This window comes from Capricornis sumatraensis, chromosome 4 (genome assembly GCF_032405125.1).
Source record: "Capricornis sumatraensis isolate serow.1 chromosome 4, serow.2, whole genome shotgun sequence".
In the NCBI taxonomy this organism is placed as follows: domain Eukaryota; kingdom Metazoa; phylum Chordata; class Mammalia; order Artiodactyla; family Bovidae; genus Capricornis; species Capricornis sumatraensis.
Window position 1 is genome coordinate 73,472,613 of NC_091072.1, and position 23,546 is coordinate 73,496,158.

The window sequence follows — 23,546 nt, forward strand, 5'->3', positions numbered from 1 at the left end:
AAGAAGGGAAGCCAACTTCGAGATAGAGGCAGTCTGTTATTAGGAAGTGATCTTGGGATAGACACTAAGGGAAGGGAAGGAAGCAGTCTGCAGTAGAGAAGTTGAGCTGTGATGTAGGATAAAGGCTGAGCAGATCATCAGAGCTGTCCCTGGTTGGGGTGAGAGGGGTGAATCTTCACCTTCCCACATAGATCAGTCATTTGATGTGGGCTGCCTAAGAAAGGGGTAAGACATGACTCTCGAGGCCAGTAGCATTCTCATTCCAAACAGAAGAGTTAAGCCCTTCATTCTCAAAGGGGAGACTTCCTGTGCATTCCAGTGTCATCAGAAGGAGAAATATTTTTAGGATAAAGACTTCATTTTATCTCTTCCCAGGTGGCTCAGTGGTAAATAATCTGCCGGCCAATGCAGGAGATAAGGGTTCGATCCCTGGGTTGGGAAGATCCCCTGGAGGAGGAAATGGCAACCCACTCTAGTATTCTTGCTTGGAAAATCCCATGGACAGAGGAACCTGGCAGGCTACAGTCTACAGGATCTCAAAGAGTTGGACATGATTTAGCAATTGAGCACACATAAAAAAAACTCCATTTTGGAAATAGATACACAAATATAAACAGATATAACATAATTATTCATCTTCATTGCTGGACAGCCATAACATATTAAAACAATGGGATGATACATTTATGGAACACCTTCTATGTATCTGGCCTTTGTTAGCACCAGGTGTACAAGATAAAATAATTGCCCCTATTGAGAAGCTTACATTTTAGTGGGAGAAGAAAGCACAAAAACATTAATCCATAGGAGCTGTGCTTATCTTATTTGTACTGTGTCTGTACCACCCATATTCTGCCTGATATATAATTGATTTTCAATAAATATATTCAGAATGAGTTAGTGCTAGAGTAGAGTAAGAAGTGTTTGGGTAGCAGACGGAATATAGGGCTAATGCTGCCTGGAGGAGGGCATCAGGGAATGCTTCAACAGAGGGAGATATCTTAATGGAATAATAGTAATGGGCTTCCCAGGTGGCACTAGTGGTAAAGAACCCACCTACCAATGCAGGAGGCAGAAGAGACATCAGTACCATCCCTGGATTAGGAAGATCCCCTGGAGGAGAGCATCACGATCCATTCCAGTATTGCCTGGAAAATCCCACGGACAGAGGAGACTGGCAAGCTACACTCTATAGGGTCACAAAGAGTTGGACATGACTGAAGCAACCTAACATATACACAATAATAGTGACAATAAAAACAACAACAGCAATAATGAGTTTTCCAGGTAGGGAAGGTATATGACTATTAACGTAACTGACACCATCATGCCCAAGATGGCGTCAGTTCCTTTTGTCTTTCACTGACCCAACCAAGGACTGTACTGTGCTGTGAATCACTTCTCTGTTGTCAAGTGTTTTGTAGTTAATAGGTACTGTTTAATAATCGTTAGGATCAGGTGGCCCCTATGCTCTGTTGATCCTCAAACAATGAAGCCTTTGCTGAGGTATTCCCATGAGACTAGTTACCCATTCATAAATCTTGCCTTGGGAATGCAGGTCCTGTTTTGAGCACCTACCCCCCCATACTCTAGTTTAACAGTAAAATTGTCCCAATGGACATTGTGGTGTGGAATGTAGTTTTAAAGGCTTCTGGATCATTGTTTATGCAATCCCACCCTGTGAGTAAGTTACCATATAATAAATGGAAATATGATTATATGGAACTGCCTATCTTGCTTTGCTGTCTCAAGATGCCATCTCAGTTTGATGGGTGCTTTTTGTTCTGTCTATCCTCCAACGAAAAGGAAGTTGTAGAAGGACTTAGGAGGGGGCTTCCTGGGTGGCTCAATGGTAAAGAACCTGCCTGTCAACACAGGAGACACAGGAGATGTGGTTTCCATCCCTGGGTCAAAAAGAAAAGATCTCCTGGAAGAGGAAATGGCAACCCACTCCAGTATTCTTGCCTGGAAAATCCCAAGGGCAGAAAAGCTTGGCAGGCTATAGTCCATAGGGTCCCAAACAGTCGGACACAACTAAGTGACTGAGCAAATATGCACAGGAGGAGTTAATATCGGGCAGTTGTTCAGGGACTACAAAAACATGAACAAGAATAGTGGGAGAGGGGATGGGAGGTGAGCATGGAAGGAAAAAAGTCTCCTATTCAAATAAAAAGCACACATCGTTCGGATACAGATTAACATCTACACAGAAATCGGTTGGCTATTGTGGTAATGTGAAATGTTCAGTGAATTTACACGAATAGGATTTTACAAAAGATATCATTTCTGAGCTTGAGATTTGAATGGAAGGAAATTGTTTCAGGTGTGTAAAATGGAGGTATTATGGTATGGTAGTTGGGATGCTGGCTCTGGGATCTAACAAATTTTTATTCAAAGCCTGGCTCTACCACTAACTTGCTGTTAAACTGAGTGAGTTACAGTCATTCAGTCGTGTCCGACTCTTTGTGACCCCATGGACTGTAGACTGCCACACTCCTCTATCCATGGAATTCTCCAGGCAAGAATACTGGAGTAGGTTGCTATTTCCTTCTCCAGGGAATCTTCCTGACACCCAGGGATTGAACACGGGTCTCCTATATTGCAGGCAGATTCTTTACCATCTGAGCCACTAGGGAAGCCTACTATTAAGAGACATTTCTAAGTATAAAGACAGGTTAACTTAAAAAGTATCAGCAAATACATGCTTGACTTTATCTTATAATCTATAGACAATACATTAGAATATGTAGTGAATCCATACACCTTTTCCAAAGGAATACTGGAGACAGAAGTAGCAATAAAGTTATAAATGACAATCAACAGTAAGATGAAATAATTTAGATGAAGCTTATCTCTCTAGAAGAGATGGGGGCTGGCAAGTAGTCAGGAAGGAAATATAATGTGCTTTTAATTTTGTATGAAAAATAATGTTCAGTTCCATGTTGCTGAACATAGTTCTGTTTTTGCCAAATAAGTCCTCTACTTCAAATTAATGTCCAAATCCTTTATTAAAACTCTGCTTCTGGCCTTTGTTTTGGAACGTGTTACTTCTATTGCCACCTCCTGATCGCTTAATTAACTTTAATTAGTTAACCTCCTTAACGAACAAATTACTCTTGCTCTCTCAGACTTAGGTTCCTAATATGCAAAATAAAAGAGTTCTTGCCTCACAAATTTATTGTGAAGATTAATTCTTGTTTATAGCATATCAAATATATTGTTTGAGACATAATAAGAATTCCATAATGTTGTCAGTTACTATAAGTGCATTGGGGACCTAGCAGGCAAGACTGGAGCGTGTATGTTGGAAGCAGCTCCAGAGTAAAAACCACAGGAGGACTATGGTAGAGTCTCCTTGTAAAATGCATTTCTATTTTGGAAGTCCTAAACCAAAACAGGGTCTTTTCCTACAACAGGTTAGTTCTTGGATAATTTCATATTTCTTCTTTTTTTCTTCTATTTTCCCATGAAGGGGGATAAACTGAGCCCAACCCAGTCTAAGGTAGTTCTGCCTTAGGGAACTTGCCTGCTGTAGAACAGGGACAAAGAGATAGGTCGGATAGTAACGAGATGACTTCTAGTTCTGGAATGAAAGGATCTTCATCTTGTGATGCTACGGCTGTCCTGTGTAGGAACTAGAGCCTCTTGCTGGAAGATGGATATGAACTACTTGCTCTTTTCTTTCTTTTCCATTCTATGGTGTTTATATCTTTTATGCTTATTGCATGTTTTCATGGTACTAAGCAGATTTCCCATAAAACTGCCAGAAAACTTCCTGAAGGCAGCCAGTTCTTCCTTCCAGTAACCCCCTTATTCTCCCCACTCCCCTCCAATGCCTCTCCTTTCCAGCTTTGCCTCTGGCTGGCTGACTAATCTAGGATATTTGCCCGAGGCAAGTTCCTCCACCATTTTTTTTCCCCAGATTGAGCAATCCCGGCTTTCTCTGGATATACGTATACATAGCAGCCTCAGGTGTTTTTTGTTTTTTTCTTTAACATCAGACACTGAGTCTCGGGTTTGTGTGGCTTTGTTGTCCGCCTGTTTATTACTGATTGACCTGGCTGATGCCAGCGGGTTCTTCAGATCTCAAGGGATGGACTGGGTGGTGTTTTCACCCATACTCTGAGACTTCCTATAATTACACTGGCACTGCACGTACCTATGTGGAAAATATTCATGGACTGTCAGGCTTGGGGTTAAGTGGTTTCAGTTTACGTCTCAGGGGTGCAGAGTCCTAGTGCACATGCAATCCTGGTTCAAGTGCCCAAACAAGCTTCACTCCAAGTGGGGGTGGCATCTGGGAAAGAAAGCAATTCCTCTTACTCCACTCCTTTCCACCACTGGGACACACAGGCTTGCCTTGAGCCCCCGTGAAATAAGACAGAGATGAAATCTTAGAATTAAAGTTTTCACATGCAATTAATTGTTCCTTAATGTCCAGGAGTGGCAGATATATGATGCTTTCCTTTTCATGGCAGGTCAAAGATGAAATTTGATTATGCTTTGAAGGGTGTGGTTTGCTTCTCGAAATTCCCTGCAGTGTCTTTAACAATGTGTTGCCCAGAGCAAGGTAAGGGGCCTGTCTAACCAAGGGGAGGCGCACTTGTCTCCATATATAGAGGCAAGAGACAGGAGCAGCGCTGGGAGTTAGACCGAGCCTGCACAATGAAGAAACAGCTTAAGGAGGAGGCAGCCCCACAGTGTGAGCTAAGTAAGTAGCCAGCAATAAGCATATAATAGCCCAGGGAATCTACCCACCAGAGCAGACCTGGAACGCGATAAGGAGGCTCCAGCCATTTTATTTTCTAGTTGCAGTAGAAGTTCCCAAAGGAAAGGTTCTGTTCTGGAGGGACTTCATTAAGCCTTTCTGAAAATCCCCATACGTGTTGCAGAGAGATTTTCAGAACTAATTTGTACATTTTCTTTTCTCCCTAGGAGAAATTCGGTATGGAAACCAGCCTGTATCGGATCACTGATGATGCTCAGATCAGTTTTTTTTTGGTCCCTGAATTTGTACTTTACTTGGATTTTCCTTCTTGCAGTTTACTCTCCTTTTCTCTTCTCTTGGACTCTTTTATCAACTAATAAAAATTTCTCCTAGCAGTTTTTACACGAAGAAAGATGTTGGAAGGTTTTATGCTTTTCTTCTCTAGGTTTATAACTTGGTTAGATAAGCTTGGTTACCTTTAAGGAAAGCGGTTATGGGGGCGATGTGGGGGCCGGGAGAGAGAGGGGTCTAAGAATGTTTCTGGCAGCTGTAAAGGACATTGTAGAAAATTAGGGTGGTTAGTCAAACTATTTTCTCCTTTCTGAAGCACCACTAGCCTGATCGTCATCTTCAGAGAAGACTCTGGGATGTGCGATTGAAACTGGGAATGGAGCGGGACTGCTTTTGGGTAGGTGGAAAATAAAGTTTGGGAGAAGAAGCGAGGCAGCTGAGTAGGAGAGAGGAAAACAATTCATTGCCGAGACTTGGGAGTAGGGCATCTGATGCAGTCGAACTGGCTGCGCTAGCTGATGCTTCGCGGTTCCTCCCAGGTGTGGGGTGCTCTTGGTGGGGCAGCAGATACTATGATGTGGCTCTGGGGGCGGGAGGTGGAGCTGGAACTCTCATAGAGCCGTGTCTCAGAAGCAATGATCTTGTCTTCCAGGGCCTAACGAAGCCACGGCGAACTACAGCAGGAAACGCACTCGTCCGCAGGTTGCTAGCGGGGTGGGAGACTCCACAACAGCGTGGGTTGGACGAGCTCCAGCACTAGCTCAGCCGCAGACAGCTCCCGCCCAGGCCTCCGTGGCCCCGCCCCCAGTCAGCCTGGAGTGGGCGGAGACTCGGGATCCCTAGTCAGCCTGCCACGCGCGTTGGCCGCTACGGCCAATATGGAGAGTCCAGCCAATAGGAACGTGCGGCTGCGATCCTGTCGGCCAATCGCGGGGCGTGTAGGGGGTAGGCTGGCGTGGCGCTGGCTCCAGGGATATGGAGCCGCTGGAGCCGGGACGGATTGTCAGGTGGTTGCGGAGCCGGTAAGGTGGGGAGCGGGCCAGGTCAGGGGTCACGCGGGCGCCCCGCTTTCCCGGGCTCCGGGCGGCTCGAGGGCCAGCCTGGGAGCAGGCGCCGCGGCCAATATTTGGCGTGCGGGGCGCCAGGAGGGTTTGCGAGGGGCGGCGCTGGCTGGGAGGGCCTGGACGCGGGTTCCAGACGGAGACGCATTCTTCAAAGGAAGAGCGAGAGGAGGGCCCCGGGAGGGGGAGCGGGCAGCGAACGCCGGAGGTCGCAGGGGCCTCGTCCCTTTCCCGCCGCGGCCTAAAGAGACCTCAAGAGAAAATGGCTGAACCCCTGGGCGGACCTGCCGCGGTCCCGGGACCCGTGGTCGAAGGTCTGCCGACCCCGCTTCACGCCGCGGGAGAGGCCGACGGACGCGGGGCAAGGTCCCCTCGGCCTCCTTATCTTCGGAGCCCTGATGCCCCGTCCGCTCCCTGGGCCTCCCGCCGCCGCACTTCAGCGGAAGAATTCATTTTACTACAGGCGACATCCAAGAAGCGCCTCTTCGTGTGAAGGGCCTGGACAGACCGCAGAGTCCTGGTGTGTAGATCGGTTTTAGGGCGGTTTGTGCAGCCTCCAGGCTCAGGAACTTTTGTAGGAGCGTTGTCGCACTCCGTGTGTGAGAAGGGTGGCTGGCTGCTCGACATCTGTTCGGTTTCATAGGTTCCTGCTGTTACAGCTATGTTTACTTCTGGATGTTCTGTTTTTGTTTGTTTTGTTTTCAATTGGTTTCCCCCAATTCTCTTCAGATATCAGGCTATTTCAGAGAGCATCATTGAAGGAGAAGTTGATTAACCTGGACTTGAGTTTTCCTGTGTGTAAAGATATTCTCATACCGTCCACTGCTTTCAAAAGAAGTGTGATGGAGTTAAGGGAATGTGACACCTCTTTAAGAAAAAAGCAAAAGCAAAAATTCTATGGAATGCGAAGCAAGAGGAGACAGGTTTCCAGAAACTTTTGCTGGCCATAGTTCTAGTGAATATTGCTGCAACTAGGGGACCTTGTGTTTCTCCCTTGACTCTTGTGGAATCTCAACCCCAACTAGTTTGCAGCACTTCTTGGTTCTCTAAACCTTTGAGCAGGGTTCTTAGGCTCTTTGTTCTTTTGTTTCCACATATTTAAAATGGGAATTGATAGTATCTTAAAGAGTATTAAATGGTGGTGAGTATTAAATGAATTAATACACATAAGGTGCTTAGAACAGTTCCTAGCATGTAGGAGCTTTTGTTATTAATATTATTAATATTACCTGTAAGTAAGTGCCTTCTTTCCCCTAAAAGATTCCACACTAAAAGAATTCTGACCTTATTATTCTTTGTTCAGAATCCCCTGAGCCTATTGCCAGTGAACCCCTAGGCCTGTTTTCCATTCACGTTCTTGTGACTATAGACTCTCTGCTGGGTGTTTATCATTAAGTCAGGTTGGAAACTCCAGCTCTGCAGTACTGTCTGTCCATGATAGCTGTGTTGGGTAAATGAAAACTTCTTTGGCTGTTTAGTTTTTCATTGAATAATATTTCATTTACAGTCTTGGCCTACAGACTGTTTTTTTTGGACCCACTACCAAAAAGGCCACGATTGCAGCACACTTGGTTCCTCAAATTTCCGGGATGGCCATGGGACTTGGGCGGGGAATTTCTGGGCAGCCTGGCTGCACTTCTTATTAGTGAATGGGGAAGCTTGATGCAAGTCTTAATCTACTGTTAGGAAATCAGCGGTGATCCCTTGGAATACGCCACAGAGCTAAGCAGCTTTGGTTCATTTTTTTTTAATATTTATTTCTTTTGTTTAGTATTTATTTGGCTACATCGGGTCTCAGCTGAGATGCGCTGAGTCTGCGGCATGGGCTCAGTAGTTGCCCCGCTGCACGTGAGATCTTACTTAGTTACCCAACCGGGGGTCAAACCCACATTCCCAGCGTTGGAGAGTGAACTCTTAACCACTGGACCACCCAGGAAGTCCTTGGTTCAGTTTTGACTCAATGAAGTGATGGTTAGTGGTTACATACTGGTGTTTACAAAGCAGCATCTTTTCTATTAATAATTGACTTTTAGTTCTAAGAGTTTGGGTGAGTGCTGTGAAATCAAAGACATCTTTAGCCACTATCTCCTTATTGTGTATGTAGATAGAAATGTCTGCTGACAGGCTCTTTCTGTGAGTTTAAAAGTTTCTCTGAGGTTCTCTTGATACTATCTGGAAGGCTTTAATAGAAGACATTTCTGTCTTGCAGTTCTCCCTCTGCAAGAAAACTGCTGTTTACATAGGTAGCAGAATTGGAAACTAATCGCTAAATGAGAAACTTTGGATTTACAAAAAAAGAACATGGCTTACTGCATAAAGTATGCTGGCCTGTTTGCTAGCTTTTTATTAAGACAATTTAGTATTTATATAGTGTTGAAATTTTGATGTCGGCTTTGTGCAAGTGGAGAACATTGTGAAACCTTTGTGCTTTAATAAGGAGGACAGTGAGTGATATCTTTAAAGAGTTGAGTGCTTGAGGCAGAGAGGGAAGGCTTTTTCTTTAATATTGTTGTCATCTTTATCATGTGAGTCTTGTTTGAATAAATATTTTGGAAAAGAGGACAGGGAGCATTTGAATGTGCAGAATATGAGGAGTTGGGAGACTGAGATCCTTGTTGTCTCAGCCATCCAATGCCATTTAGTCTTTTGATAATTTAACAAACGTATGTTGAACAGTTAACGTTTTTTGGCCCCTGGAGACATGAAGAGCCCTCCAGGTATCATCAGGAGTATCATGGATATAGTAAAACAATAAATATGAATTATAAACTGTAATATCAGAATGGAATGTCAAAGAGTTGGCCAGGAATGATAAAAATATATTTATTGTCTAATTCCTCTTCCACTTTTAAGATCAGAGTAACTTACGTTTTTTAATGTAAGGATCAGTTCCCAGTAAAAACTTAGATTGGGAAATTAGGGTTCTCAGTCTTGTCTTTGTTCTTATTGCTAGTAGGTCATTCTGTGTGGGTATTTTTGTTTGCTTTGGTTCCATTTATTATTAATAATAGAGTGTCTATAAAATTCCTAGGTAATGAAAGGAGGCTGCAAGTTAACTATTGAAATTTCAGCAGGTTCCAAAGAGTAGAAGGATGTCTGGAGAATCTTATATATATTATCTGTTTTTACAGGTAATTTTTCTTTGCTTTAAGCAAAGAAACTGAGGAAAATACGTACTTAATATTGTTAAGGTCAGTCTGCATCGAGGGAACCAGTATCTTTCATTGGAATAAATAAGTTGAATGTAATCTAATGGTAATCATTCCTCACTTCTGCCAGAGAAAAGCTACCTTAAGTATAAGGGCAAAACGTTTTTTTTTTTTTTTCCTGAGGCAAGAAGTGGGTATAGATTAGTTTAATAGACTTTCTTACTTGAGGGTAAAGCTGTCTCTGAAATTTTTACAATGCTTGGAGTTGTGTTCTGAGATAGTTGTGTCAGGCGCAGAAGGCCAGGTTGGGCTGTCAAAGGGAAATAGTGCTGTAAATGTCGGTCGATTGGGAGGAAATCAGGGGAAGCTTACAGTGAGAGTTGGAAGGAACAAAGACCAAGCTGTAGTTTCTGAAAGTAAGATGTTAGCAGCCCTGTCATGTAAGCAGGCAAGGAGGTTGGGAACCTGGCTAAGCCTCAGAGGGCTGAGCAGGGAAAGTGAAGAGCCCAGTTTAACAGATGCTAATTGGGCCCTTCTAATTCTGAAGTCTCTGGCTGATGAGTGATATTTTTGTCTAAAAGCACAGTGCTTCTTGACAGCCTGGCCACATTTCTCCCCACTGTTATCGTCTTTGACACCCAGGCAGCTGATGTTGTTATCAACTGTACTCTTCCCCCGGGTGTCTTACCCCCTCTCTCCTCTAACTGCTGCCTAACCTTTCTCTTCTTTCTTAATCATTACATGTTCTCCACATTAGGTTTTCCTTTCAACCATAAAACAGATTTTCAAAAGTCTAAGTCAGGTGGCAAACAGCAAACTTGGTGAGTTGAAATTGTGGTACTCTGATAGACCAAATGAGATGTGTCCAATTTTCAGATCATTACTATGACATAAAAAGTCAGTAACATGGGGAAAAAAAAAAAAGTAACACAGTCTGTGGACCTTGTGCCAGAGAGAGAGAGAGGCTGTGATGTAAGGGAAGCACCTTGAACAGTGGCAGCACTGTTTGTACTTTATGAACTGGTTGTGCTTGTGTGACTTTCAGCTTACTGAAATATCACCCACTAGGGTGGAGAGGATTAGAGTTTCAAGGCCTTTTTGTTACGCTAACACCAGAGGGGCTTTTCACTTTGTTATTCTGTCAGGAAGTAGATGTAATCTCTTTCCAACCTGTCTTTTTTTTTCAATATGTCGATTTTATATCAAGTTCATTTTTATGAGAGAAAAATAGGATTATTTTTTAATCAAAATTTAAAAAGCAATTGCAGACTTCACATCCTCAATTATAATTTAGAAATTCACATGACTTTTCTAAGCTTTTCTCTCCCATCATCCACTTTGGGGGAGATTTTTGGAATCAATTAGGTGGATATCCTGATGGAAAGACTGAGAAATGGGTGGTTTATTGACCTGCAGTGGAAAAACAGAGGAAATTACCATTTCTCATTTTGAAAAATGGCCAGTAGTATTCCTTATTAAAATCCATAGGTTCAGGGACTTCCTTGGTGGTCCAGTGGCAAAGGCTGTGTGCTCCTAATACAGGGGGCAGGGTTTGATCCCTGGTCAGGGAACTAGATGCCACATGCCACAGCTAAAGATCCTTGCACTTCAGCTAAGACCCAAAGCAGCCAAATAAGTACATAGATACTTTTTAAAAAACATAGGTTCAGACAGCAATGAGCTCTGTGTGAACCATGGAATATTTCAGTTTTGTTGACTCCCAATCATACAGGGGCAGGAGCTCACCTTCATGAAGAACATCTTATATAATATAAAAGCTAGATTAATAATAATGGTTTAGTAAGATTATCAAGTACTTTAGCCTTAAAGTAGACCTTTAGAGAAAAGGGAATTTTAGAAGGATCTAGAAATCTTTATGTTTTCTTCAAGCAAATGGAATTCGTTTTTTAATTTTTTTTTTTAATCACAACTCCTTTTTATTCTCCTATAAACAACTTGAGTATGACTTTTAACCCCTGTTTCTGGCAGTTTCCACCTTGTCACCAGCATGTTGAACACTGAGTATTGGCTGAGGAAGAAGAAGGGGTTTGCCAGTCAGCTTTAAACATTCCTGTTCATATTTATCTAATCAACTGATTCCATGCACACTTTTATGGTTGCCTCTATGAAACTTCTTTTTCTACTAATGCTGTCTCTGATTTTATTTATATAATGGGGGAAAGATGAGGAGAATTATTAGAGGACTGTTCAAAAAACATTCCTCTCCAAAACTTAAAATTAATTTTAGGGAGACCTTTGCAACAGCTCCTAAGATCAATGAAATGGTTTGGGGTACCCTTGCTCTCTGTAAGAGAGTTTTCTAAGAAAAATATTAGTTTAAATTCAAGCATGTTTTTAGCTGTGGGGGGAAAAGTTGAAATTGTATGTATTTAATACTCAGTATTTCACACTTCCTTGGTGGCAATTTTTAAACCAGTTTTGGGCTATTCACATTGTTCTTCTTGAGTTCCTGTAAATGCCAAGAGAACACCTGGAATTACTGTGAATTAAATTTTCATAAGTTATTATAACTAGTAAGTGTTGGAGGATATAACTTTTTATTTTGATGTAATTTCAGACTTGCAGAGAAGTTGCAAGAGTAGTATCAGGGAATAAGTGCTTTCAGAATAACATGATGTTACAGTAGTAAGCAGCACATGCCTTGGGAACATGAAAGAGGGCCATTTAACCCATATTAGGGAGTGAAGAGGAGGATTTGCTGAGGAGGACTTTTTTATTTCTTTGGATTCAGGAGAAACTTCCAAATCACAATTTCAGAGCATGGCTGTTAGTGCACCAAGTCCAAGTAGTAGTAAGTTAAGCTTGAGGCTTCAGCTCTCTGGGTATCCACTGCAGAAGCTCCATCAGAGAGAATTGGTCCCTGAAGTGTTCATTGAGAAACGGAAGGTTCCTGAGGTGTTTGTTGGGGAACTGAGTAAATCTGCATGATCTTTATGTTTTTAAAAAATAAATGATGCATTTACTTGGCAGTTCTTTTTTTAAAATTGTAAAACTGCACACAGTGTATTTTCATGAGAGGTCCTCCTTTTGCCTGACCTCGTCTGGGCTCCTCCACTCCTTCCTCTTGGAGTTGGCATTACCAGTTTTGGGCATCTCCTTGGGCATCTCCTCGGGCATCTCCTCTGTACGTGTATTTTCTCAATATTTCTCTTTTGTTGCATAAATGATAGCATAGTGTTCTATAAATTATATCTTTAACTTCACAGTGTATCTTGGAGATTGTTTCCTATCAATCTGTTTAGATCTGCCTTGTTTATGGTATTCCATTCTATGAGTGTCCTAGGTTGTTTTAGTCTTTTGACACTACAGACAGTGCTGTGGGAAATATTCTTGCATATGCTGATACTTCCTGTACAAATGTTTCTTCAGTATGCATTCTTAGAAATGGAATTGCTGGGTCAAGAGGATATGTAGACTTTTGACATTTAGACAGAAAATGTAATTAGCATTCTTATTTTATAAAACAGTCTTTCAACTTTTTTGATAAGGAATAGGATAAAATAGTTATTACATTGACCCGTGAGTGCCCTTTTTCCCCCTGCTGTTGATGGCTGTTTGATAGGAGGAGACTTACTGGCTCTAAGAGAAGGTGACGCTTAGTGGTTGGGGGTGAGCTAGAATGTCAAGGCACCTTGTTAATCATAACTGTCCGAGCACTGCAGGGTTGAATCTTGTTGCTTGTGTCTCCACTTGATCTTTTTCTTAGCATAATTTAATGACTGAAGTGACCTGGGGGTATGGTCCTAGAGAGCAAAGTGGTCTTATATTAACTTACTGCTTCTCTGTGGGTGTTGGATTTTCATGGAGACCTTAACATTGTGCAGCACCCAGAGTGTACTGACTCTCCATGCCTTGCCCTAGTTATGTTCTCTAGACACTGCAAGCAATGGAGCTTATAGTTTGTTGACACAGTGTTTCGATGAGAAATTTGAAATAGGGAATTCCCTGATGGCCCACTGGTTAGGACTCAGTGCTCTCACTGCTGGGGCCCAGGCTGATCCCTGGTCTGGGAACTAAGATCCTACAAGCTGCCTGGTGCAGCAAAACAAACAGACAAACACACCAGCAAACAGGTTGGAGTCTAGAACCCATTTTCTTTCTTGGAGAGAGATTTCACAGAGAAGGTCAGACTTCTTGTGTTTTACAAGTTCTGTAAGTAATTATGGGAGCAATCACTTAGAATACTAATAATAATTATTAAAATTTTTATCTTGAGATATTTCTGTTTAAAATTACTTAACTGTCACCTTTTCACACTTCATATTGGGAAAAAACACACTACTATCTCAACTGTTTGCTTTTTTAAAGATGCAAGGTTTAAAGGCTCCTTTTGGACAGAGATCGTCCTCAAATGCACTGAACGCTTCTGTGCCTTCTGACACCGAGTGTCAGTCATCACGCAAAAGTAGTTGAAGTTTATTAATTCTTCATGAGTAGGGCAGCAGTTAGAAACTTGAGTTATTCTTAATAATAACAATATAACATTAATAATACTATTCTTTAAAAAATAACCACTCAACACTTTTTGGCATGTCTTTCCATTTTATTTATTTTATTTATTTTTTGGCTGTGCTGTGTGGCTTGCAGGATCTCAGTTCCCCATTCAGGGACTGAACTGAATCCCAGGCCACAGCAATGAAAGGCTAGAGTCCTCATAACTATGCCACCAGGGAACTCCCAATAATAATACTCTTTTTTGGGGGAGTAGGGTGAGAGGCCTGTGCTTTGTGGCTTGTGGGATCTTGGTTCCCTGACCAGTGATTAAACTTGCCCTTTGCAGGGAAAGCATGGAGTCCTAACCACTGGACCACCAGGAAATTCCCGATAATCTTAATAATAATGTTCTCAGAGCTGATTGAAGTATAAGGAAGTTGTCTCATAAATAGCCCATGATTTCCCGTGTAAGAGCTGTAGTCCCAGATCGGATTTGTGGTTTCTATTGTGTGTTGTCTTGGCTTCTTAGAATTAAGTAAAAGTATCTGTGTTGTGATTGGAATTCAAGTGGTGCCGCTGCTGAGTGGTCAGATTAAGTCCCATTTAGTTGACGTGCTGGCTGAAAGAGGGCTGGGATTTAGTCAGCAGTATTGAGGTCTGCTGGCGAAACCATTTCATAGCACAAACTGATAGGAAGGACATGGATACTGTTTATTATGAGTCTCCTTATTGGTGACTATAGAGTTGAAAGTTTATATTTTCTAAATTAGCAAGATTTAGATGTTGCTATGTTGTATACTCCAGAAAATAGATGAAATCTAATACCCCTTTCAGGTCTTAATTCTGTAATTTGGCAAAACAGATATAGAATATGTTGATTTGTTGTTGTTTTAGTTGCTAAGTCATGTCCAACTCTTGCGACCCCCATGGACTGTAGCCTATCAAGCTCCACTGTCCATGGAATTTTCCATACAAGAGACTAGAGTGGACTGCCATTTCCCTTTCCAGGGGCTCTTCCCTACCAGGGCTTGAACCCAAGTCTCCTGCATTAGCGTGAGGATTTTTTACTGTTGAGCTACCAGGGAAGTCCTAGAATATGTCGATAGATTATCTAAAAAAGAAAGTAGAGCACTGTCCACATAAGAGCAATAATGGTACAAGAGTGGAAAAAGACTAGTAAAGGATAGATAAGGGGAGACTTCCTCAGTTTTTCAGGATGGTTGTTACTGGGATTCAAGGCGGGGTGGTTAACAATATTGTTTACCTTTCCCATAATTTCTAAGTCTAGAATTAACTAAGAAGTAGATTCCTTAATCAGTAGATCAGAATTTTTAAACAACCTTATTGGTGGAGTTGACTGGAGAATATGCCATAGATCCGTGGCCCAGTGGGCTTACCAATACTCCCTCTACCCCCTGTTAAACTTAGCCCACTTAAACTTAAGCCCTCTACCCCAGTTCACCTTAACCCAGTAGGAGGCTGGATATCTGGAATACCCCCTCACTACCACACCCCCCTCATCCCTAACATCCCTCACTCTTCGTCCCCTCTGGTAAGTTGCTTACTGCTGATAGAGAGACGTGCAGGTGGGCTGCTGTCGGTGCCCTTTTCTCCTTGTGCCTTGGCTCTCCTTGAGGGGAGTGTGGTCACTCACTCTTAGTTGTTGAAGTGTTGGGGAATGAGACCTGAAACCTTAAAGCTGAAGTCTCTCTCAGGGAAAGATGAGACTGGGAAATAGTGGCCCTCTCTTACCAGTGTGCTGGTGAAGTCTTTCCCCCTTCCTCCCCACCCTCCAGAAACTCGAAACATGAACTTAAATTGTTAGTTAGATCAAAGAGAGTTATAGATCTTTGTCCTTAAAAGCGCATCAAAACGGTGGGAAGTCAGTCTTTTAAATATTTGGGTTAATTGCAGGTAAAGGGTGGGAGACTGGGTGACTGATTGCCTGGAAGCCTCTGTGTGGAGGCCTTCTTTGTGTTGTTCAGTCGCTAAGTCGTGTCCGATTCTTTGCGACCCCTTGGACTGCAGCATGGCAGCTTTCCCTGCCCTTCACTGTCTCCCATGGATACTTAAAAACTACTTGCCCACTTGCCTGAAATACCTTTTGCTTCACTTTGGTTTCCAAGTGTTGCCAGTTATTTCATTTTTTCCCTTAAATATTTCTTAATCATATTCTGAAAACTGTGATTGTTTTCAAGGTTATCTAATTCAGTAGAACGATTATTCTTTTTGCATAGTAAGGGTTCAGTCATACAGTGTCACAGAATACTGGTTGTGAACTTGTTTTAATTTGTTCTTGCTAATTCTCCTCTTCTCTCTTTTCCAGAATCCTTTTCTAAGAACTCAGGCATTCAGGTATCCACCATGGTGTTAGGTCCTGAACAGAAGATACCAGATGGTAATTTACACCTTTGTGTTATTGACTCATTTTTGTTTGAAATTAGGCTTAAGCCATTAAGAGAAATTTACCATATTGTCCTTCTTGTCCTCTGTTCCATCAAAAACTGTCACCATCTCCTGTCCCCCAGCCAACTATATGGAGACTTGCTCCATTCAGAGGTGACTTAGGTGACCTGGTGACCTAGGCTGTAAATGAAAATGGATTTATAACCACAGAGACCTGCCTCAATTTTATTTCCAGTTCTGAGATGAGCCAAGATTAGCTGCAAGTCTGGTTTCTATAGCAGTAGTGCTTGTAAAGGCAGTCTAACTTGCAGACCTGGTATAAAAACCTCGGGTGCTTTAGCTGCTGAAGACACTTCAGATAAGAGTGGAACAGGAAAATACTGAGCTAGCACCTTGTAGAGTATTTCATGAGACTTTATGCTTTGACTAATCCTTCCTGATTCTAAATTTCTCCTTTAGAATTTCCATTCCTTCTCTGTACATTTACTCCTCAGTTCAGTGTCACTTAAGGTGAAGTGGGTCAGTTCCCTATGAAAAGAAAGCTTTTGTTTTTCTAATTGGTGGTTGCAAGGGGTTCTTGGAAACCCTGAGATTAGAGCTTTGTGGTTAAAAATAGCCATTTGATGGTCTCAGCAGACTGGGTTTCCTAACTTTCTGGTGAGTGAGCCCTTTTCTGTCAGACCCTCGCCTGGCTCCCCTGCTGGCCGGATTTAAAATTAGCCCCGAAATGCAGGAGGAAGACTAATCACACTGGTGCTCAGTCTGTGGTGAGCCCTTCAGTCGCAAGGGTGACACCTCCCCCTCTTCAGGCTCTTCACTGAAGGCCTTCGCCAAACAGGAACCCTTTGTCAGGTGGCAAAGGGTTCCTGTTTGGTCGTTTCTCTGCGGCTACAGATTTTAGCCTGAAATATGATAGTGTTTTGTAAGTTAGTCATTTCTGGGGAAGCCTGATGGAGATACAGTGTCCAAGGATGATCCTTTGAGTAAATCCTACCAAATAATGGGTGGGAGGTGGAGAGAGTGTCCCGTTAGCCTGTTTCCTTCTAAAAGTTAATATTTAGGTTGTCAGTGAGGCTAGTCTGGGGATGTTACATATTGAGCCCTGGACATCAGTGATTTTGGAAGAAAATGAAATGATTCTAAAAATTGGCAAGTGACAATAGAAGCGTGAAACTACGGGGAGGCCGGTTGTGAGATTAGTGTTGAAAACCGATATAGAGCTTGGTGACTGGAGAAGAGGGTTGAGAGGGAGCTTTTTTACTGTAAGCATTTTTGTGTTTCTCAAATTTTCAGCCATTCGAATGTATTGCCAATTCAAAAATTAATTTGAAAATATAGTACTGGAAATTGAGATGGAGTTAGGTAGATCTTGTGCATTTATTGAGGTATTAAAAAGATTTAACTTTAGCACTTCTAAAGATGATTGTTGATATTACCAACGGCACTGGGCTTCCCAGGTAGTGCAGTGGGTAAAGAATCTTCCTGCCAATGCAGGAGACACCGGAGATGCGGGTTCAGTCGCTGGGTCGGGAAGATCCCCTGGAGTAGGAAATGACAACCTGCTCCAGTATTCTTGCCTGGAAAATTCCACGGACAGAGGAGCCTGGGAGACTATAGTCCCTGGGGTTGCAAAGAGTCGGACAGAACCGAGCACCTTAATATTAGTGTATTATATTCATTTTAATTCATTTCTTCTCGATTGTTTTAACTCAGAAGATGCTTCTGGAGACCATGGAGACTCTGCCAGTCTTGGTGCCGTCAACCCTGCATACAGTAACTCCTCAATTCCGCAGTCCCCCGGGGCAGGCTCAGAGGACCCCTTCACCACCTACTTTAATGAGAAGATTGCCATTCCTGAGGAGGAGGTTAGTGACAGGTCCTTGGAGGAAAATATTATTATCTAGGGAAAACCTATGTACAATGTCTGCTAGACAACTGAAGATCAGCAACCTCAGAGTCAATTCTGGCAGGCAGTCTCTGAAGACTGAATTTTTATAGTCAGAGAAACTGTTAAGGAAACCAAGGTCCTTGAAAAACCATTGCCAAGTTTTACTGGTGAGCATTTTTTGATCCAGAAAACATGATTTTCATGTTCCCTTTTTTATGGTGCCTTTTGTCTCATTTGGGTAGTGTTTGAGCACAGAGGTAGGGGTTATTATTGCTGGGGTTTTAGAATGAAAGGCTGTTGGAAGGGCAGGTAAGAGAAGGGCTCTTATTTGTACAGAGAGCTAACCAGGTTGCTGATAAGGAATGGATAAAATGGAAAAGAAACTTGGACACACCCACGTCCAACTTCTGAAATCCTTTGTTCTTATGAAGCTGATATTGTTGCAAGTTAGACCAGGAGTTTGGAGGTGGTAATCCTTTTTTTCTCCAAGATAAACTTTATTTATTTTTATTATTATTTTTAAAATTTTTTATTCTGTATTGGAGTATAGCCAGTTAACAATATTGTGCTAGTATTGGGTGGATAGTGAAGGGAGTCAGCCATACATATGCATATATCCATTCTTCCCCTGGAGGTGATAATCATTTTGTTCTGTCTTCCTCTCTTGTACAGTACTCTTGTTTTAGCTTTCGTAAACTCTGGGCCTTCACGGGACCAGGATTTCTTATGAGCATTGCTTACCTGGATCCAGGAAACATTGAGTCTGATTTGCAGTCTGGAGCAGTGGCTGGATTTAAGGTGAAGATGGAGTCTTCCCCGCTTTCCTTTTTAAACACTTACAGCATACTTCTCCTCTGCTCTGCCTGTTGGATATCAACCTTGTGGGCTATGTGCTGATTCTGTATTGGCTCTGACACTTAAATGAAAAGTGCTTTTCCATCTGTTTTTTTTAATCCCAACTAGGAATGAGAATTTATTTTTTTATTTATTCCTAGCCATGCTGGGTCTTTGTTGCTTTGCACAGGCTTTTCTCTAGTTGCAGCGAGAGTGGGGGCTACTCTCTAGTTGGGGTGCACAGAGTTCTCATTGCAGTGGCTTCTCTTGTCACAGAGCAGAGGCTCTAGATGTGCAGGTTTCAATAGCTGTGTTTCCCAGGCTCCAGAGGACCGGCCCAGGAGCTGTGGCATACGGGTTTAGTTGCTCCGTGGCATGTGGGATTTTCCTGGACGAGAGACTGAACCCTTTCTTCTGCATCAGCAGATGAATTTTTTACCACTGAGCCACCAGGGAAGCCCTTTCCATCTGTTTTTTTAAATGTTATCGTGTAGTTGGTTTTTAGTTTTGTTTTACCCAGGTAGTTTCCTTGAACAAAAGCGCAACTGCAGATGGGAAAAACTAAGGCTCAGAAAGGTGCGAGGTGACCTAGCAAGTTCTGTGCAGAATGTGATACAGAACTCAGATCATTGGATTCCTGAGCAGAGCTCTTTGAGTGTACTATTTCCCATTGACATTGCCAAACAACCAAACTTAAACCACCAGTTATCTCATGAGTGTAATGGTGGGGTTTTGTTCTTCTCTAGCTGCTCTGGGTTCTCCTGTTGGCCACCATTGTGGGGCTCCTGCTCCAGCGCCTTGCAGCTCGACTGGGAGTGGTCACTGGGCTGCATCTGGCTGAAGTGTGTCACCGCCAGTATCCCAGGGTAAGCAGTGTTTGTCACCCATCTCATAGGTAACTGTGTGTCTAGACATTTGGGACTTGTTGCTGCCTAAGGCAGGAATGGGTAGACCCAGTGTCTGTAGGATAGCTTTAAACTGACTTGATTGATCAGTCAGTTCAGTCGCTCAGTCATGTCTGACTCTTTGCGACCCCATGAATTGCAGCACGCCAGGCCTCCCTGTCCATCACCAACTCCCGGAGTTCACTCAAACTCATGTCCATCGAGTCGGTGATGCTGTCCAGCCATCTCATCCTCTGTCGTCCCCTTCTCCTCCTGCCCCCAATCCCTCCCAGCATCAGAGTCTTTTTCCAATGAGTCAACTCTTCGCATGAGGTGGCCAAAGCACTGGAGTTTCAGCTTTAGCATCAGTCCTTCCAAAGAACACCCAGGACTGATCTCCTTTAGAATGGACTGTTTGGATCTCCTTGCAGTCTAATTCAAAAGCAGAGACATTACTTTGCCAACAAGGGTCCATCTAGTCAAGGCTATGGTTTTTCCAGTAGTCATGTATGGATGTGAGAGTTGGACTGTGAAGAAAGCTGAGCGCCAAAGAATTGATGCTTTTGAACTGTGGTGTTGGAGAAGACTCTTGAGAGACTTGATTGTTAGATAAGTACTAATCTATCTCTGGTTCATCCTAAATGTTTAATCTCCTTTCTGGCTGTGAGAGAGTATCCTTACCTGCTTTTTTTTCTTATATACCTCTCAAAAAAAAAAATTGGTAACTCGTTTGTTTTAGCTTCTCTTTCTTCTTACATTTCTTACACGTCATGTTTCTTTGTTTTTTTTTTTCTGGCCTCAGTGTGCTAGCACTACTAAATTTCTTTCTGTTCGATTACTTGACCAGATTAGTTTCCAGGTTTTATTATAGGACACCCAATTCCAACACTTCGCCCCAAGTCCCTTTGCCTATCTATCTTTTTTTTTACTTGCTTGTGCATTATTACACTAAGGATGACTCCAACCTTTTCATGTGTGTTTTGTCTCTTCAGCTGTGGTCAGAATAGATATTTTCTTCTGTAGTATTTTATTCTCTCCTGAACAGTATTTTGACCATCTTAGCAACCTCATTTCCCCCTAACACTTTCAGGAATGTTTTTAGGCAAAAATTTAAGTGGAAATAATGAATGGAAACTCCATTCTTCTGTCAAGTAAAACAGAAGGAGAAGAAATTGGCATCAGCTCTGCCCTGACCTTGACTCAGGCTCTACCACAAAAAGCAACCTGGCCCTCTCCAGCAAGGGACTGAGTAAAGCTTGAGTTCTGGTCCTTCATCTCTAGACCTAAGGCTTAATAAAGAACTGTTTTGGATCGCTGCCAAAATATGTCTTCCAAACTATGGAGGAAGTTCTTAGAAGTGGTTAATTAAGAACCATATCTTTCTGTTGTTTGGTGTTTAGGTCCCACGAATCATCCTGTGGCTGATGGTGGAGCTGGCTATCATTGGCTCAGACATGCAGGAGGTTATTGGCTCAGCTATTGCCATCAATCTCCTGTCTGTAGGAAGGTGAGGGGTTTTTCCTCTACAAATAATTGTTGTTTTGCCAGATTTCAAAGCAAGTGTAAAAAGAAAATCCCAAGTCATCTTCAGTTTTCAAGATTCAGCTCAAGTATTGTTTCTCCTGTGGAACCTTTCTGGAACCACCTTCCCTCCTGCCAGATGGAGGCTCTCTGTCTTCCATGTTCTCATGGCAGGTTATGCAGACCTGTTGTTATCCAGTGTGTGGCAGTGTGTGTTATAATTTGTATCTCAGTTTATCCCACTTGATAAGTGAGTCCCTTGAGAGATAAGACCCCTACTTTTTTTTTTTTTTAAGACCCCTACTTTTTAGCTTTGTGTCCTGAATGTCTGAAATTATAGACAAAATTTGAATGAATGTGTTACTTCACTTAGTACTGAGATCCTAAACTACCCAAGGTCTGGCCCCCTTGCTGCTGTTCCTGTTTCCCAAGTCCTTAGTCCTCCAGGTGTCATGTATCTGGAGAGCTGTTGGAAAACTGGGAGGCGGGTCTTTCTCAATGTTTCTTTCCTTTAATCTCCCTTTTTAATCTCTGACCTAGGATTCCTCTGTGGGGTGGAGTTCTCATCACCATTGCAGATACTTTTGTATTTCTCTTTTTGGATAAATATGGTAAGGACAGTGGGAATGGAGGGGTCACTCAAAGGAGCTGCTTCCCGTCATGTGGCTTATGGGGTAATCTGCCTTCTGTGAACTCACTGCTGCACTTTTCCCCTTTAGGCTTGAGGAAGCTGGAAGCATTTTTTGGTTTTCTCATCACTATTATGGCCCTCACATTTGGCTATGAGGCAAGTATTACAGGCTTATTCATTAGCTTTATTATTATTATTCTTAGCTTTTTAAAACAAGGCGTTTGTCCTTTTATTATGAAAGACAGTACATGCTAACAAAAAGCCGAATTCAGCACTGGCCAATTTTAAAGGAATAAGGATATGGCAGAGACTAGTGTCCAGGAAGACCTTCAGGGACTCCTAGTTTAAAACTGTACTAGAATTTCTGGTCCCAAGTTATTCTCAGCAACAGAACAGCATTGGAGAGGGTTAGGAAAGGGGTTACAGGGTTATTCTTGGCTGTTAACATTAGAGGGGTTTGTTTTTGCTCATCCTGGTTGACAGTAGTTGCAGCTTGGACTTTCTCTGTATTGTAACAATTAATGAACTGTAGGGGATACAGTACATGTTTCCCAGTTTGTGCCCCAATCCGGACATTCCGTTTTGTTAAAAGTAACCCTAACCCTACCATTATATTCAGTAATGCCCCTGTCTGTGTCCAGTTATTATAAACTGATTTCTGCTTATTGGCCTAGCTAAGCTTTTGAAAATGTGTCTACTCTATGAGTAGATGATAGAGCTTGGTCTAAGGCTTCAAGAGAAATGCTAAACCAGGAAAACGTGTTTCTGAGTGAGTCTCAGCAGATGCTAGTGGCAAGTGTTAGTGATTTTTCTATACAGAGGTGAACATGGAAGCATGATTAGTGTGGATAATCAAGAATCGACTATTCTAAGGTATGTCTCACAGGAGTTATTGTGAGATAATATCAATAAGGCCCTTAGCAGCTGTTTTATTTCTTTAGAATATTAATTAGATTCTCAACACATCCAGGCTTCCCAGGTGGTGCTGGTGTTAAAGAATCGGCCTGCCAGCGCAGGAGACACAGGAGACTTGGATTCTGTCTTTGGGTGGGGAAGATCCCCTGGAGGAGGAAATGGCACCCCTCTCCAGTATTCTTGCCTGTGAAATTCCATGGGCAGAGGAGCCTGGCAGGCTGCAGTCCATGGGATTGCAAAGAGCCGGACAGGACTGAGCAACAGCACTGCACATGGATTCGTATATCTAAACACAGAGTGAAGTGTCCGGACACCCCAGTCCTAAACTCTCTGACCTTGTGCGGCTTGGGTTTTTGGGTGGTTCTATGTTCCTCATTTCCTATGTAGTTGTTGATGAAGGAGTTTAAGGAGTAAAGATGCAGTGTTTTCTAGTACTGTGTTACTCGCTAGTCTCATGTTCCAGAAAAGACTAATAGCTGTTCTGTTTGTATGTAGTATGTTACAGTGAAACCCAGCCAGACCCAGGTCCTCAAAGGCATGTTCCTACCATCCTGTTCAGGCTGTCGTACTCCACAGATTGAGCAGGCTGTGGGCATCGTGGGCGCTGTTATCATGCCACACAACATGTACCTGCATTCTGCCTTAGTTAAGGTGAGCAAGACCTTTCTCATCTCAGTGGCCTGTGCAGTTTCATGGCCTCTTTTCCTTTCGCTGCAAGGGACACACACGTAGTTCACAGCTCTTGGAGCCCTGAAGGAGCACGCGTTTTTCCACAGTTGGACGCCACACTCTTGTATCACCAA

At 42.7% G+C, this 23,546-nt stretch overlaps 1 protein-coding gene across 1 annotated transcript in view; it reads left to right on the forward strand.

Annotated features, from left to right (window-relative positions):
* Nucleotides 1–5,989: 5,989 nt before the first annotated feature.
* The window catches only part of LOC138078386 (natural resistance-associated macrophage protein 2-like), a 30,515-nt gene continuing 12,958 nt past the window's right edge, over nt 5,990–23,546 (forward strand). Inside the window, exons 1-9 of the mRNA XM_068971105.1 lie at nt 5,990–6,021; nt 15,991–16,062; nt 17,784–17,935; nt 18,631–18,756; nt 19,539–19,658; nt 21,077–21,183; nt 21,738–21,808; nt 21,917–21,984; nt 23,239–23,394. Coding sequence (XP_068827206.1) covers nt 16,029–16,062; nt 17,784–17,935; nt 18,631–18,756; nt 19,539–19,658; nt 21,077–21,183; nt 21,738–21,808; nt 21,917–21,984; nt 23,239–23,394 — 834 coding nt within the window. The 5' untranslated portion in view covers nt 5,990–6,021; nt 15,991–16,028. The remainder of the gene's footprint in view (nt 6,022–15,990; nt 16,063–17,783; nt 17,936–18,630; nt 18,757–19,538; nt 19,659–21,076; nt 21,184–21,737; nt 21,809–21,916; nt 21,985–23,238; nt 23,395–23,546) is intronic.